This window comes from Sparus aurata, chromosome 14 (assembly GCF_900880675.1).
Source record: "Sparus aurata chromosome 14, fSpaAur1.1, whole genome shotgun sequence".
NCBI lineage: Eukaryota > Metazoa > Chordata > Actinopteri > Spariformes > Sparidae > Sparus > Sparus aurata.
In genome coordinates this window covers 17,733,676-17,751,966 of record NC_044200.1, presented here as the reverse complement: position 1 = coordinate 17,751,966, position 18,291 = coordinate 17,733,676, and the positions used below count along the sequence as shown (strand labels likewise).

Here is an 18,291-nt window from a genome sequence, read left to right as displayed (position 1 = left end):
TCATATAGTAAATTATTGTCCCATTTTGGGTAAAATACACAATAAAGCATAATGCCACATGGCATGGCTAACTTGTGAGTGACAACTTGTTGCCTTCTGTCCTCGTGTTCTCAGTCAGATCTAATCCACAGCTCTGCCTTCTCGTCTAAATAATGTCACTTGGCTTCACTGGCTCCCAAAAAAACAGGATGCGAAAGCCGTGACGCCAAATTTGGCGCCTCAAAAAAGGAAGTAGAAAAAAACAAATGGGTGACATCACGTTGGAGCTAAACTTGATTTAACCCCGATCCTAAATCGGCATACTGCAAACATTAAGCTGCTGGTAACCATAGCAACCATAATTCACCACCACACCTCATGTTACACTTCAATATGCAGCAGTTTATCAGCTACAAATGTGATAATACAGTCTGAGAAGACTCTAAAAACAGTGAACTCTGGAGGAAAAATGCCACCACTGTGTGTCACGCTGTCCCTTTTTTTTTCATATATGAAAAAACTATTTTGTGAATCATTGCTCACCAGTATTCCTATAATCGGACCAATTACCTATCAGGCCCTTACGCCAGGTGCTGTTGCATTTAACCTTTAATTGATGCTCTGCTCTCCAGACGCTGCACAGCTACTCTACACTTAATACCACCATCAGCAAATGATGACTGATTGCTTCTGCATTTGCGGGGATTTGCGACGTAGCAGAAGAATATTACACCCCGACGAAGACAGTATATACAGTAGATTAGATAAGATGAAAGTAAAATGAACCCTGCGGGAAAGTGAAAAACAGTAATAAAGTCAAATATCCACAGAGGGAACAGAGCAAATGGGGTTTATTAAACATAATGCAACCAACAATTACACCAGTAAACTGCTGAAAGTGAATTACAGTGTGCATGAGTGTGTGATTATTGCGCTTACAGTACAGCGGGCCTGCAATCAGACCTGCTTTGGAAGGTTCCACTCTGCTGTAAATGCAGGGGTGTGCAGTCCGCTGGGGGGAAGCCAGATGGATCTGATTGGCTGAGGAGAGGGGGGATTGCTCTCAAGCACGTATGTGGTGTTTTTGCTGCTCGATCGTGTGTGTGTGTGTGTGTGTGTGTTCATATAGGGGCTCTTTCCCTCTTGTTATTCACACAGTATCTCTTCATCTCTCTCACTCTCACTGCTCAGAGGGAGAGGAGAGGAGAGGAGGGGAGAGGAAGCAGAGAGAGGGCTGTGGCTCTGGGGAGAAAGAGAGTAAGAAAAGGCCAAGAGATGAGATCCGAGCAGCGGAGTGTGGTCATGGTGTTTTGGAATTTTATCATGGGGTGTTTGAGTGGTGCATTCGAGGCCGGATATGCGAGGGAATGTGATAGAGTGATGGAGGGAGAGGGGGGGGGGGGATATCAAGGATCTGTCTGTTTATTGAAGCATGAAGGAGAATATTTTCAACTGTTTACATGAAAAGGGGAGCCGGTGCTTAAAGAGCCAATTGATAATGAGACCTAATTGCCACTTAATTCAGCTTCACACTGTGCTGGGGTTAACCTGCTGACGTCTTTTACAGCCGACGTGGAGGATGTGGCAGCAGTCGGTAGTATTTGGATTCAGGACGATTATTCCCGTTATCCATTAATCTGCCAATTATCTCACAATTATTTGTTTAATCCATGTCAAAAGTGGAAAAATGCCAATAATGACATCTTCAAATCGCTTCTTTTGTTCCACGGACAGCCCAAAAAACCCATCTACTATCATGAATTACAAGAAAAGCAGAATAAACACTTTTATGAAATGTGTGGTGGGTGATTCATCAGTGTGGTGTGGCTAATCTAACCTAACAACCTTGTTAGCTTTAATCTGCAGCAGCCACATACTGAAACTAGAATGGAACTCAGTAGAGCTCATACCTCAGCCAAGGCTCGACAGTCCCTGTTTGGAACAGCTTGAAATCCTTCCTCACTTATTGACACCCGTCACCTAGTTCTTTGATTTCTGCGAAGAAGACAAATACCTGCTTCAGTGTTACAGTGAAAACTAGACAGTGCCATGGTTTTGTATAAAGTTGAAACTGTACTATAAAAAAATACTCCATAACTTCACTGTAGAGACTAGTAGAGATGTATGTCTTTGATTTGTGGATGTTAGATTTTGTGGTACAGATTCCTTTTGTCTACTTTCCTAAATCATTCCTTCAGTTCATCCACCTCCTTTCCATCTCCTCTTCCTCCTGTCTCCCCTTGGTTTTATTCCTCCATCCTCCCCCGGTGTTACATCACATAGTGTTAAATTTCAGCCACTTAAACAAAATGTAGGTTTTTTTTTTCTCTCCTGGAAAAACACCAGCAACAACGCGGCCTCACACGCACGCCCTTCTTTAGCTTTTCCTTTCTCTCCTCTGATAATATCCACAAAAGCCTGAATGCATATGTGCATGCTTCCATCGCATGTTTGTGTAACTAGATTATATGGCTGCCAGATTTACTGTTTTCAATAGAAGCATGCCCAGATTTAATGCCTGTAGGGCCCCGTTTTGCTCTCTTTATCTTCTCTCTCTTCTCCCCCCGGTATGACTATCCATCATGTCTCTCTCTCCTTCATGGGTGTCCCTCTGCCCGGTCATTACTGGGCTGTTTTCACCCTGAGCTGCGGGGCCCCCAGGGACCACCAACAATGTTCCTGTCCTGACAGGGGCCCCCCCGGAGAACCAGAAAATGACCTCAGTTTCGTTAAACATGAAAGCCCCCCCAAGTTCAAAGTAACCTTTAAAGCACACATATGTAACTCTGAGACATTTAACACCAGGAACTTATTTATTGTTGTTATTGATTAGGTTTATTAATTCATGGCCTTTTTGTCATGACCATAAATTTTAGATAAGATTCTATTTAATTATGTAGAATAAATCTACCTGTAATAAATGGTTTTTAACATTCTATAATGACGTAGATATTAGTGTTTAGGAATGTAGTTTTAATGTTAAAACTACCTCTGAATATGTTGATTGGCCAGTTGAGTGGATGCTGTCCGGTTCAATCTCTGGGTATAGAGAGATAAGTACTTGAGCGAAAAGGCCAAGAAGATTGGTGGAAAAAGCTTTTTGGCCATCGCTTTATTTCACAGACAGGAAGCTATAGATTTCCCTCGACAGCTCCCACAACTGTGACACGCTTCTGGAATCTGTACATGCAGAATGATATACTGACTGAGACATGTGCTTCATATGTGTTGCAGAAATATCTGCACAGTCTGCAGCTCTCCATCGTGAATTTCACCTTGTGTCAGTCCACTGATGCAGAAAACTAACTGCCTTTTCTTCCTCCGTCTTCTCTTCCCTTATATTTCAATCCTCTCACCCACGTTTATCCCACTCGCGCTTTTAATCGCCATATTCCACTTTTCCGTCCTTTAACCGTCTCTCATTCATTTGCTCCTGACCTTCCTCGCTGCCTCACTGCATCCCTCCATCCTTCTCCTGTCATTCTCTCCCCTCTCGCTCTCCTCACTTCATCGCCCTCCTGCCCACTCTTCATCATTCCATATAATTCCTACATCCACTCCCACCTCGTCTTTAATCCCTCTTTCGGATCCGTTCGCCCTTCCCGCCGTCAATCCGCCTCTCCCTTCTTTTCTTCCACAGAACCATGAGAGGGAAACGGCGCTTCACTGTGCAGCCCAGTACGGACACTCCGAGGTGGTTTCAGTGCTGCTCCAGGAGCTGACCGACCCGACCATGAGGAACAGCCAGCAGGAGACGCCTCTGGACCTGGCAGCGCTGTATGGACGGCTGCAGGTCAGTGAGAAAGACATTTACCAGTTTTTATGGAGAAAGTCACAAGCTGGAGGTGTATTTTAACATAATAAAAGCTGCAAAAGTCCAGGGCTGCTTTTTATTTGAGTTTCTCAGTGTTTAAATTGACCTAGGTGCCCTTTCACGGTGTTACAGTTCGAAGGACTGAAGGAGTACATTCCCGTACCAGAAATTCTTTGCATACGGCTCTTATGAGACAAGATGCTTGCCGTTTGTGTCCATGTTAAAGTTATGAAGGTCGTTTTAAAAGTAACAGCTGCACTTCAGTTCTCATTCAGCTGGAGTTTAAGGTACAGAAGCATTTATTCAGCATATGATTATGTATTTTGTTCGGCAGAAGGTTACTGGTTACTGCAAGATGTGAAGACTGTATCCCACGTGGCCTTTCGGTTATTTCGTAGGACAGAAGCTCAAATCACCATATAAAGTGTCTTTCCACTGAATTAGCTCTGATTCTTAAACCACTTATGTTAAGGATTCTTGGAGTGTTGATGCTAATGAGATGAATCGCTGTAATATAAGATGTGTCATCACCGGACGGCGTTAAATAATGCGCTATTAATGGATGATGCCGTAGACCACGACACACAGGAGACCTTTTTTTTTGCAGCCAATTTGGCTGTTAATATTACACAATTCTGGCCATATTGAGCATCTTTAATATGACATAAGTTTTTAGGTACACGCCCTGTGCACTGTACCACAGGAAAGCAATGGTTTTGCTGGAGACACGTCCCAGTGTGATTGGCTGCTCAGTTGAACTGAATGTTTTTTGGCTGTTGTGCATCTTCCATATCTTGAGTAGCCTGAGCTCGACACTTATCTTCATGCTTCAGGCTACAATACTTGACACAGAGTTGCATTTCAGAGGCAAAACCAAAATTTTGCACGGCATAATTTTAAATTTAAGTTGCAAGATCATTGCAATATCCTCTAGTTCACATAATATTAGATTATTTTATATCTCGTTTATATGGTTTATGCATATTTATTTCCCTCCAGACATTTTGGCCGTCGTTACTGCCTGACAAATGCATGTGATACCTGCAAGAAGGTGACATTTGCTGGCCAGCATAAATCCCGGATACACTCCTTTTCGCACTTCAATTCGAGGAAAATCTACTTTCTTTCTTGATTCCAGTTGGAAACTAACTGCTCAGGTGCTGTGAACAGTTCCATGCTGGTGAAAATGGGGCACTCCAGGATGATTTAAGCCTTTGAAATTAATGATAATGACATACAAACATCTGCCACCGGTCGCTACAAGGGCAGTGCACCCCTCATTGCATTTAATTTGCTATGAAAATTTAATTGCAAGTCCCAAAAAAGTAGTTAGCAGTGCTTGTCGCTCACCTCGCCTCACACAGCATCAGAAACAGATCGGGAGGTGTGGACAGGGTGGAACGCTGCTGAGGGATCATGTTTTTTGTTGTTATAACAGACACTTATACCAGTTTCTGTGAGAGGCAAGAGTGAACCTCTGCATGTATCCTTGAAGATGGCAGGTGAAAGGAAGCAGCTGGTGACCCAATCTGTACCTTGAGCAGGACAACAGTAGGCGTTAGCAGTGACAAGGACCACCCTGCATAGAATCATCTGCTCCAAACTGTGGGTCGCTGTTGATTATTTTAAATAAAGTGATTTCTTTTAAGGTCTTTTGTCAAAAAACGTACACACACATCAGTGCATGTTCATACCGAGAGGCGTATGCCGCGAATGCCTGCTGGTGTTCAAATTCAATCACACATTCTCTCTGCTAAGGTAGTGAGTAATTGCAGCCAAGTCATACAGGTTTGTCTGAGTGTGAATGAATAATTTATAAAGGTAGCGGTATTTCTAGCTCGCTCTCCCCCTCTGCATGATAATGAAGGGAAATCCCAGTGGTGGAAGCTACTGCTACATGGAGATGTAACTAACACAGGGCAAAAGTTTACTATATACACATGCAGCACACACACACACACACACATACACACACAAAGATACATATTAAAGGAGGAAGCATACAAGAGACATGCGTGTTGTTGAGTTATTAAAGGCACCATCCTTGATCAAACAGAAGGGTGGTGCCTCTACTTCTGCTCAAACAACCTCCTGCTGCGCTCAAGTTGACTGACAGGTCTTTAAATACACGGACTCAAATTATGAAACAGACCCTAAAGTATATTTTCGTTCAGGATCGGTTGAATCAAAGAACAAACAAACCACTAAAATGTTGATTTTCCGCAAAACAGCAATGATAATGATCGCACATTTACCGTTTGGAATTCAATTTGAAGTAAATAAAAGATAAAAGGCTGATTTCAAGGTGAAATGACTACTGTAGTTAGCAGATTATTCCAGCTGTAGTTGGCAAACAAAGTAGTGAAACGCTGTGAAGTTGTTGACTTGTTTGAAAGCAAAGGATTTTGAATAAGCGTATGATGGCTGTGTATATGTTCCAATGCTAAAGCACTGAGGCTAAAGCTAACAAGGCCCAGGCAACAAGTCAGCACCCTCATGTAAATTAGCTGCAGCATTGTTCTTGTAATGCTAGCTAGTTGTGAGCTAATGGACTTACCTCATTATGTGCTCCTTGGTCAGTACGGTAAGCTAGTTAGCTGCACATGCTAATGTTTGCAGAATTGCGCTTAAAAACTGGGGACAAAATTAGGAACGCAGCCTCCTCGCACTCCACATTTGTTGACTTCAGAGGTGTCTAGTTGAGATCGAAATGAAAGCTGAGTTAGAGGAGTGCTCGCGGGTCAGAACCTCACCATGTGTGGGGGCGTTGCGGCTGGTGTGACCCTGCTGTCTTTTTGCTCTTGTAACGCCCATACACAGACACCACGTCTGGAGGTAAACATTTGGAGGATCTTTTCATCTGCGCTCCATTCTCACACTTTATTCAGTATCCAGCGTGAACATTCAAATGCATTATGAACTGGTGGCACTTCTGTGACATTGAAACAGTATTTCTGTGCCTTTTTTAATTAAATTCTCTGAATGTGATTACTTAACATCGCCTCTCTTTGATTCTCAGGGGCGTGGAAACATTCACTCTTTCTCTGAAGAACAGTGAACTTTGTGTTGTGCTGCGGTGACTAATGGCCCAGTTTCTTCAAACTGTGCTGTTTTGACCCTGACTCCCGGCTCTGTTCTGTTTCGCAGGTGGTGCGCATGTTGGTGAGCGCTCACCCCAACCTCATGACCAGCCACACTCGCCGTCATACTCCGCTTCACCTGGCTGCACGCAACGGACACCACAGCACCGTCCAGACGCTGCTCGAGGCCGGCATGGACGTCAACTGTGTGGTAAGAGAAAATGAATAGCTTTTAGCTGTTTTTGTCCTCCATCGACATCCAAGGATTTAACAAATTTCTGGCCCAAAAAGCCTCACAGGCAAAAAATTATTATGGAACAACAACACTGCTTTTCGTATGCTTTTTTTGTAGTTATCTTTCTTTTGATAAAATTGGATTTGAAAAGCTCTTAGGGATGTCTGTATGTATGGTTACTTATGCTAATCCACAGTTACAGCTGGAAGGTGTACTTAAGCAGGAAGTAGTTCCAGGTAAAGTGCTCACATCAAGATTAATGGATTAGCGTGACTCATCTTGTTTTTTTGTTTTTTTTTCAGAAAGACACTTTTCTTGTGAGTTATACAGATATAAGCTTTCTTTTTTTTAAAGATTTTTTTGGCATAGACACCTTTTATTAAGCAGTAGACAGATAGGAAATATGAGAGAGAGAGGGGGATGTGACATGCAGCAAAGGACCTCCAGCTGGAATCGAACCGGGGTCGGCTGCGTTTATGGCATGCGCTCTAACCACTCGACCACCTGCGCGCCCAGATATAAGCTTTCTAAAATAGCACTGAATATGTTGCCCAGTGAGATTAATTCTTCATGTTTTTGGGTTTAAATGTTTCCTTTAAAAGAAACGCATGTACACATTCACGTTCGGTCCGTAGGTGTCCGGTGAGCAGAGTCGAGTAATAAAGCGGAGACTTGACTTTGACGTTTAATTCGTATTATCTGATGCGGCTGTGAGTTGAGAAGGTTACTGGAAAGATATCTCTTTGTACTTTTGTCTGAGTGAATCTTTAAAAATCTCTGCGACTCTCCGCGAATCTCCGTCCTCCCCCCCTCGTCCTTGCTGAACGTGAATATTTCAGAAGCCTGCTCTCTTGTGTTTTTAATGAAAGAGGGTACAGCTTTGTGTTTTTTGTCTATATAATCCACCACGGTGTGAAATGCTTGCCGATTTCTCCCTTTGGAAAGTGTGTGTTTGTGTGTGTGTGCGTGTGTCTGCCTCCATTCTTGTGTATCAGAGAGCCTGTGTAGGCGATTGCATGCCTCCCATGACGTGGTGGTGGAGAGGGATAAATAATTGATTGGGAAGAAAAGATTGGGAGAGCTGTAGGAGGAGGAAGAGGAGGAGGAGTACAGGGTGTTCCCTCAGAGTTCACGGTCTTCTTGTCTTTACACACACTACATCTTAAGTGGAGGAAATAGAAATACGGAGTCGCTTACAGCCTCCAAAAAAAAAAAAAGTATCTTATTGCGTATTCTGGGCTGTCTGGACGATTCAGACGCAGCTTTGTCCTGACTGTTTCTGGGCCATTTGTTATTGTGAAGCCTTGTCAGAAAGCAGCCACGCTTTGCTGCCTTCTTTAACACAGTTTGTTTCTCTTGAGACGATTTTTTTCCTGACAACCAAACTATTTGACTTTGCTCACTTGTCTTAAATGTTTAGTGCGGAAAAACAGCCCCTCACTGAATCAGTCTCCTAAGACTATTTGAATGGAGTCCTTTTTTGAATATGGCATTAGAATTACTGTCCTACTCACATTACAAGACTTTGATTTTCTGTCAGGCTGTTTTTTAGTTTGATGCAGGGGTGCAAAACACACAACAGAACTCTTAGAAAGAGTCTCAATCTCGTCTCTGAGGCGCTCCAACGACAAGTGTATCTTGTTTTCGACTGTAATAGAATCAAAGGTGTCTGGAAACAAATGATCATGAATTCGAAGTGTCTCTAAATCTCTCATTCTTGACTGACTCGAGGGTTTTGGACTCAGATCTGAACACATTATGTGGGACTTATTGTACAGATTGTAGCCAAAGTCGCATAATCTTCACAAGGCTTAAATTTGCTCTTCATTTAATCCCCAGTCTTTAGAGATACTGTAATTATAGCTCTTCGTATTTTCACAGTCTTAAGTGTTAGCCTACAATCTTTACATTTTGGTCCCATTAAAAATCGGATTAAAAAGTCGGAAATTCGCAGGAATTGCTGTACAAACAATTTCTAGGCAAACGAGAGATTCCTCTGTAAGGGTTGCACTTATGTCTGAATTAAAGAGAAATGGATAACGTGTGCCACATTACATGGCAATCCGTCCAAATCATTGTTGACGCATTTCGGTTCAAAAACTCTCATGGTGGCGCTAGAGATCATGTGAAGGGATCCCCAGATTCTTCAGGATGCCTCCTCTGAATGTCTGTAGATTGAATAGCAGTTCAGCACTCGAGAAGTTTCTGACAAAGACAAAGTGTTTGGCCTACTGACGAACATTGCCACCTCTAGAGTGTTGTTACAGTATTATACATATCACCGCTTTTTTGTGAGACCCGCTTTTCTCCACCCACGCCATTGTTTGTGTTCGTTAGTTGTTATCTCTGTGCTTGACCTGAACTGTTAACTTACAGTGTAGCTCTGGCTTTGTGTGTTTCTCGCGCTTCTGATAAGTACGTTTATGAGCTCTAGTTTCCCCAGTAAACACACCGCCCTCTTCGACCTTCTTCCCAGTCTGCTGCTGCTCCTCCTGGGGACACTTGTCCACCAGTAGTGCAGCCAGACCGGGCTACCCAACATGCCCGCTCTGCCTAAAGAGCCTTAAGAGGTCGGTGTGTAAACTACAGCTCACAATCTGCTGTGTCAGCTCCCCCGCTGGCTGTTTGTTTTACAGACTGACCACAAGAAACAGGACCCATTAGCACCAGACCACCACTGAACATACGGTTAAGAGATAACACGCATTGTGGAGGTCTTATTAATTCGCCCTCTGAGCCCATTCTTGTCAAATGAGAGCATCTGATTCACCGAAACAGTTGAGAAAACTTTCTTATAAATGTAGAATTATTAGTTGAATGTTTTTTGGGGGGGTGTCTTTTCTTTTACACTGCGATACTTTACTCCAGTCAGCGCTGCTGCCTGATCATGAGGGATTGAAGGAAAACCAAGCTTCAGGGGGTTTCTGAGGCTTGGTAAGACTCAAAGCCTCAAGAGTCAGAATCGAGAAACAAGACAGTTCAGGTGCTGAGGAGCCGCAGCGATGGGGGGGCGATCAATATCGCAGTCTGCGAGAACAAACACGAGAATAAAGAAATCCTATACAGGAAACTCCCTGAGAGTTTTGAACCTGAATGCGTAGAGCAGACTGGTGATAGATCCGGCACCGTAAGTTCACTTCTTCTGTTGTCAATGTGATCTGACTCGATGTTCATTTGCTACGAAGACATATGGCGGAACAGATGCTCTTCCTCTCCCTCAGCCGTGTGAGTACAGTTTGTATACAGTACATGAAGCATGTTAAATGGCTTTCCGCTGTACATTTAAAGTCATAGGCGGGCCTGTGAATCTCACATTTTCACCCGGCCCCCCCCCCTCCGCAATATGTTCAAATCTGTCACAAGTTTATTTCACCCGCAGTTTGGACAGTTCTGTGTGTACGAATGTGTGTGTTTTTTGTATTTCAATTCTGGAAAGACGGCAATAGCTTGACCTGTTGGATACTGGTTTCATTCGGGTGCTCTCACAGCGAGGAGATGTTGTGACTCAGCGGCGTTGCGCCCATCTTCTCTGCCTTCTGTCCTTTTTGTGTGTGTGTGTGTGTGCGTGTGTGCGCATGCATGCTCTGATCTGAAGAGGAGGGCTGTGTTTCTCTGCAGGGATTTGGCCTCAGGCTCCATGTGTGTAGTGAAGATGAACACTGCGCGCCTTTGATTTGCCTCGTCCTCTCTCCTCTATTCACGCTGCTGCAAATCTCCCTCTTTCTCTCTCTATTGCATTGTGTCTCTCTACCCGGCGATGATGAGCTCCGTGAGCCTTTGACACCTCAAATCTTCTCCGCAATTTACCCTTCACTCTCGTGCTGCTCCGTCTGTTTTTGGCGGAAAATAACGCGTGGAAACAGCACCATCTTTTCCTTTTCTCTCCATTACAGACACAGCAAGGCGTATCGGTAATATATTGCTCACCTGGCACGCAAAATTTCCCTCTAGGCGACTGGAATTTCATCTGAGCGGGCTCGACGAGCACGAGTCCAACAAGTAAAATACACTTGCCTTGGCGGACAGGCAGTTCTCCCATTTAACATCATTTACATTTAAACATTCATTCACACTGGTAGCAAGGTCATGATTGACTGTTTGGAGTATCCCACTTGACCCAGATATAAAACCTTATCCTGATTTTAAGGAGCTCGAACAGATAAAAGGATTTCAAAGATCTCTGTGTGCGCAGTTGATGCTCATTACCACCAGCAGCAGGATAGAAGCGGGCAGGTTTTTAATGGTTTTACTGGAGGGAAAAGGCTTTGTTTGTGATGTCATGTCGCTGAGATCTCGTGTTTTCTTTCTCATTATAGGACGATTTAGGAGTGCTTTTATAGTCTAATGACCTTCGTTACTGATGAGTTGTTTAATCAATACATAAAACTAGAGTTGTGTTTTGAGTAACTTCACTGTGGCAGATTTTATTTTCAAAGCTTGGAAGGAAGGAGGATATTTGTCTGCAATGTAATGGTGGAGTCTGAAAAGTCCAGATGGGCTGATTACTTCTACTAAAGACAGTAAATTACATAGATAAACAACCATGGAAGATGTATTGCTTATAAGTTTAGTTTTTTTATTTAACAAGATGAACTTGGATGTTTTACACTTCCATTTGAATATTTGTTTGCATCTGATTTTTCGTAAGCACACTAATATAATATTGTCTTCACTGTTTGTCATTGAAAAGCAGCTGTTGTCCTGTATTTCTCTTTGTCTCTTTCTCTAGCTGGTTAGTAAATCATAACAGAGGACATTGGAGCAAAAGTGAGTTCTTTCAGAGAATCCATGAACCATTGCCCGTTGGCCCAGAGGAAGAAACTATGTTGATTTCCTTTCCTGCAGTACGTGATAATCCCGTTCACTAAGGAGCCCATGAACGCTCAAACAAGACATATGTGATATCACTGAAAATGTTTCGAGGTTCAGTTTTATTGTTTTCTGTTTTATTTTGTAAGGTAGGGTCTATTTACTTCCTGTCCTGTCTTAATTGCCCTGGTGAGCTTCATATCACCTGTCCCTGATTAGCCTCCTTTCCTGTGTTTTCCCTCTTCCTGTTGTCAGTTCCTCAGTTTGCTTTGTGTTTGTTCTTCGTGTTTCATCTGCGTTCCTGTCTTGAGTTCCCCGCGCTTGATTCGGTTTGTGTTTGATTTAGTATTTGAGTGTTTTGCTCTTCTGTGGTTCTTGGTTTTCCCTTCTGCCTGTTTACTTTGCCGCCTGCCTCTTTCTTGATCGTCTTTTCATTAAAGCTCCCTTTTTGCTCCACTGTTTGTCCGCCTGGAGTCTGCACTTGGGTCTTTTTTCTGCCACGACTCAAAAGAAAACCTGAGAAACTCCACTTTACATTAGTTTTTTTTTAAAGTATATGGGAAGGATGAGCAGTTCAAAAAAGTTATTAAACGTGGCTGTTTTTACCCACCAGTGGCTGTCTCCGTCTTTGAGGTTGTTTCTTTGTATTTTTTAGTTGTTGTAGGCCGTTTGTACGACATGTTTAATAAGTTTTAAAGTGTTTTGGCAGGAAATTAGCTCCATATATAGTTTATTTCCAGAGACCAACACGTGGCAGCAGTCAGACTGGATGTGCGATCAATGCGCCCAGAGCATATTCTCTCTTCCTCTCACTTGTTCTGATGTGTTGGCAGTCACAGCACGGCTTTGATTTGTCTTCCCCAGTTTTTCCATACGCCGCTCTCTCTTCTCTCTCACTCTATAGTACTGTTGGCCGGCTGTTGGAGCTTTACTGTTGATGGCAGAGAGTGGATGCTGTGGGCGACTCACAGATGGCCACCTTGGAAAATTGTCACGTATATGTGTGTGTTTGTGTGTGTGTGTGTGTGAAAGAGAGCGAGAGAGAGAGAGAGAGCGGTAGTACAGGTCAGTAATTGGAGTCAAGCCATATAGGTCTGTCTGAGTGTGAATGAATAATTTATAGAAGCTGCACAGTCACTCTCTCTCCGCTCCCTCTCTATGTGTCTCTCTGAATGTTTCCATAATAATGAGGGGGAAATCCCTATGGAGCAACCTGCTGCTGGGTCGGCAGGTATCCAACTAAAGGGCAAAAGTTTAGTCTAAACACACACAATCGCACATGCACGCGCAGACGCACTAGCAATGGCCCTTTCCGAGCGGACTCGGAGCATTTACATTCACCCCGACATCAGCGTTTGTGCAGGCAGCCGGCCTGAAACAGAAAGTCATCTGCCGCTCAATTCCCGGAAACTCTTAGAGAGCGAGACTGGGTCGACTCGCTTCCTTGTGACATCAGCGTGTGACCGCCATGGGAAACAGGACGGGAAGTGGTATAGAGATGACCGTGGAGGGCGGTAGGTTAGGAGGGCAAGTGGTGTGTGTGTGTGTGTGTGTGTGTGTGTGTGTGAGGGAAAAGGGGTGGATCATTTCCTGCACCTCCTCTCACTTGCTTGTGGGTAAAAGATTGTCTCCTTGGGCGGAACGTCCACAGTTTGAGAATCCAATTAAGCTCTGTGGATCTGCTCTCACTTGGGATTTACACCTACAACATTCTCCCAAGAAGACGTTTGACCTTTGACCTTTTGAGGATACACCGTAGGAGCGGCCGCTTTCCGATGACACTTTTTACTGCAGAGGAAACCGAACGACGATAGTAAGTGTGGCAGCATCCCCTGCAGAGGACGAGCGCAGCGCAGCGTCGCGTTGAGTTGAATTTCCCGGCCGTGTGTCAGCAGACCTGGCCGTCGTCCAAACAATCCGTCTTCATTAAGGCTGCGAGTTTGCTTCAGTCCAGGTTTTCATCTGTGTCGTCAGGAAGCCGACCATGAAGGATGAGACGAATTCAGCGTGTGTATGTCGCTGTGTGTGTGTGTGTGTGTGTGTGTGTGTGTGTATTTCTCTGAGAGTTTGGTGGTATATCATGGCTGCACACATGAGTATGTGGTTCAAGTTCAAGTCTTCAGGGTCCCTGGCAGGTATTTTAGCTTCGAGCATGTTGTACAAGGCACAATGTCCAGTATGAAATTGAGACATATAGAGACATAATGTCCCACAATATTTTAGAGCAGTAGGTGTCAAGTTTTACTGTCACTAAAGCAGCAGGCATAAAGTTTAGCATAATTTATGTTTTGACATTTAACCTTAAAAGCACAGGAGATCTTATGTTGTATCATTTTTGACTTGAATCTGTGTCCCCTCTGTGGGCGTGGATCCCTCCGTTTCAGCTGCCCCGTGCCGAGCCAAGCTGTGATGACGCGTTTCAACTCCAGCCTCACAAAAAAAAGTGGTCAACCATGCTGAGAGCTCCATACTGAACACTGGCGTTGACACCGACAATGAGGAGAAATGCGTCACTGTGATCACGACAATGGCTAGGAACCCCGCACCCTTGATCGAGGAGCATCAGAGTGCACTTCAGAGATAAAAGATTATTACCAACATGCCAGCAAAAGCAAATTAACATGCTGAACGACAGGAACGCCCAGAGTGAGAGCAGTGTAATAGAACCAATCACAATGTTTGTTTATGATGACTTATAATGGGAGAAACGTCACCTCCAACTGCCTCCTGTCACCAGCATAGGGACTCATATCCAGTCTCACATCCCTGCAACACATTACAACGGCACACAGAAAATAAACTAATTTGTGGCATTGAATTTCACCTGCTGTGTATAGATAAAGCTATATAAGTAAATTCAGATTAACTTGACCAGCACCTATTGGACATAAAGGACATCAATATCACACACGTGATAAATCTCTTGCTGTTTCTGTTCTAACTCCTCCCACGCAGGCTGATTAAACAGTTCGTTTTCTCATTGTGGCTCCTGAGTGTTGCTCTATTAAAAGTGGGCTCATCAAATTTATCGTCTCTCTCATCAGCGCTGATCCAAGATGGAGCACTTACCATCACCCTCACATCCCCCCCCCACCCCCCCCGGCTGGTTTCCATGCGTTGCATCACATCACGTCCCCATCAGGAGCACCGGAGGCTGGTGCTGTCCGACGTACTGTATGTTTTCCACCCGGGCTCCCGCTGCTCGCGTAACGATTTGAAATCGGCGTGCGCCGTTTAGAAATGTGACTTTGTGTTAATCTCGCTGAGTCACTTTCATTTAACCGCCAGAAAGAGGGAGATTGTATCAAATGAAAACATTGTCTTCTTGCTCCGTTTTAATCCCTTCTAAGGCCTGTCGTGCTTCCCAATCCACTTGTGTGTTTGATGTCTATTTTTGTCGCCGTTTTCAATTGTTAAAGTGATGGACCATTAACACACACACACACCCTCCCTGTCTCTCCCTCTCAGACCGAGAATGGCAGTGCCCTCCACGAGGCAGCTCTCTTTGGGAAGATGGATGTAGTTCGCCTTCTGCTTCACTCAGGTGGGTCTATAAATGTATCCTGGAAAAAAAAACGACAACAATGCGAGTGTGTTTGTTTGTGTGTGTGTGTGTGTATGTGTGTTTCCCTTCCTTTTTTTAACCTGCAGCTGGATTCATTTCTCCAGTTTGTGGCTTGAATTTGCCTTCAGGTGAACTCCAGGCATCTGTCAGCTGTTAGAAAATCCTAGACTTACAGTTTTATTATTGTTTTGGCCTTTTTCTTCCCCCCAGTCGTATCAGGAGGAGGGCCTGAAAGTTCCACAGGACACCATGTTGGGTTGTCTCATTTTAATGATGTCGCCTGACTTAAATAAAGGGTAATAAATTAAAAAAGTGGAATAAATACTTAAACCATGTACAATTTGATTTAAAAACGGTGGAGAAATGACATCTTATTATCATCTTGTAATATTCAGAGCAGCTCGAGTCTAAGCTGTGTTGTATTTCATACCGCTGTCCACCCTCACCCACTTTCCTTTGACACTTCCTGTTTCCTGCAGGACTTCCTGCGGGTCGCCATGTTCTTTTGGCCTCGATTTTATTGACATCCTGGATCGGCACGGGGCAGCGCTGGCCCAGATCGCTGAACTTTGAACCTGCTTAAACATTCATACACAGTGTGTACGTGTGTGTGGGGTGGGAAGGATGGATGTAGGTTTGGGCAGCAAGCCTTTCATTGTCAGTCAAGACCTAGTATGCAAGGAGGCAGATATTTTTGGCATGTTTCAGAGTCACTGAGCACGGCAGAGTTCAAAATAAACTCAAGTTGCAGTTTGTCAGTTCTGGAGCTTTTGACCGTGTCACAGGGTCTTCATCAGCGGATGGAATTTGCTTTACGGCCATGGAAACTGATCATTTCACATGTTGGCTCAGAATGCAGATTTAATCCATAATGCATAGGAACATGGGAAAAATGCGGTTCTGCTGTCTTACTTTGATGAGAATATTGATACCTTTTATCATGTATTTTTAACCCAGTCCACTGGAAAATGAGCAGTGGGTGAAGCTTAGAAACACTGAGTACAACGCATCGCAACTATACAAAATTAGTTCTGAGGGCCAGACGGGAAAAATTCAGAACGAAAAAGTATTTAGAGTGCACTTACGGGATTTTGTTCGGCCTCAAGCTTGTAATAAAAGATTTTACATGCATTTTTTTGAGAAAATCCACGAGATAAGCTGGGGAAAGGTTCTGAATTCTAGTTGAGTTGGAATCAAATGAACCATATTGTGCTAATTAGTGAGCTTTGGAGGTGCCAGTAAGCAGATTTGGTTTCCTTAAGATGAATCCAGGCTTGTTGTTTGCACTAGTTTTCCAGTCTTTGCTAAGCTAAGCTAGCCGTCTGCCAGCTGTAGCTTCATATTTACTGTGCAAGCATGAGCGTGGTATCAGTCTTCTCATCTATTCCACATTAACGATTTTTTTTTAAATTTACAATACTTGCACAAAATGTAAAAGGTGGAAAAAAAACTGTAATAAGCAGCAAAATGTGTCGAAAAGTAAGTAAGAGCAAAACCAGGCACATGACATCAGGCAGAATTGTGCTTTCTCTCAGTTCCTGTTCATTTTTCTTTTATTCATGTTGTCAGTGCCCAGCGGAGTGACATAAATGACATTTATTTTTCATGTTGAATTGGAGCGATGAGCACAGCTAGGGATTAAACAGGCTAACAGCCAGGTAAATGAGGATTTACTGCGGAAGAAAGACTTGATGTATTTTTTCCCGGACGCTGCCGAGTTTGGTAAAGGCGTTCATGTTCGTGTCAGCGTGCAATGTTGAGTTCGTCCAAGAGAGACTCTGGTCTAAAAACTTGATGAAAAGCGTGTTTGCTGTTAGTCAGGAGTCTTCGTGAATTAATAACATCCCACGCTCATCTTCTGGGAGCTGCAGCTCATTCATCTTTTGCTGACTGGAGTGGGTGTGTCAGCAGATCTGGGTCTCAGACTGTGACTATGATTATGTCTGTGAGCGAGGATGAGTAGGTTTTTTTCTTGTTTGACAAAGTCATAAGTGTTGTGGTTTGACCCTTGACCCTGCTGTTAATGTGTGTCAACGCTTATGTTGTGTGTGTGTGTGTGTGTGTGTGTGTGTGTGTCAGGGATTGAGACTAATCTGAGAGACAGCCAGGGGAGAACTGCTCTGGAGATCCTGAGAGAACATCCTGCACCGAAATCCCAGCAGATCACTGCTCTTATCCAAGGTAACATACACACACACACACACACACACACACACACACACACACACACACACACACACACACACAGAGACTTGCACTCACACACTTAAGATTTAGATGAATTTCACCCGAGAAAATGGGTCATTCCAGGAGCAATAAATAGAAAACTCATGTACGCTGAATGTAGTACAACGTAATGAAGATTAAAGATACAGTATTCACAGACTTACAGGCTTTGTCATGTAAAGATTAAAAGTGCACAGGTGCAGGAGCAGCTGCGATGGGACTCTTGCACATATATGTTATCTACTCAAAGAGACAGTAGCTGTAATTACATGGACCCTAGTATTCCATTAATAATTATGACAACAGCAGAACAATCGGCCTGATCATAAAACTTCTTTATGTAACCGCATCAATCAGAAGACACTGATCTAATCCGACCTGATCTGAATGAATTTTCGATCAGATCAGTGGGAAATAATAAATAATCCATGAGAACACTTAGAATAATCTGACGGTTTCTGCCCGGTTGGAATAAATGTGTTCTTTCTGCACATCATGTTGGGTTAATATAACATCATGTGATGACAGAAAAATGGCAGCAGAAAAACAGAATTGGTCTGTGGCCGATAGTTGTTTTGTAGGA

At 43.6% G+C, this 18,291-nt stretch overlaps 1 protein-coding gene across 5 annotated transcripts in view; it reads left to right on the top strand.

The window, feature by feature from the left end:
- Positions 1 to 18,291, top strand: part of anks1b (ankyrin repeat and sterile alpha motif domain containing 1B) — a 242,117-nt gene that overhangs the window by 81,051 nt on the left and 142,775 nt on the right. For 4 of the 5 annotated variants that reach the window (XM_030439329.1, XM_030439332.1, XM_030439330.1 and 1 more), the window contains exons 4-7: positions 3,620 to 3,772; positions 6,941 to 7,084; positions 15,386 to 15,461; positions 17,562 to 17,663. In XM_030439329.1, the coding sequence (XP_030295189.1) occupies positions 3,620 to 3,772; positions 6,941 to 7,084; positions 15,386 to 15,461; positions 17,562 to 17,663 (475 nt within the window). Of the gene's footprint in view, positions 1 to 3,619; positions 3,773 to 6,940; positions 7,085 to 13,565; positions 13,731 to 15,385; positions 15,462 to 17,561; positions 17,664 to 18,291 lie in introns of those variants that run through there. The other variant, XM_030439331.1, reaches the window with a different exon arrangement.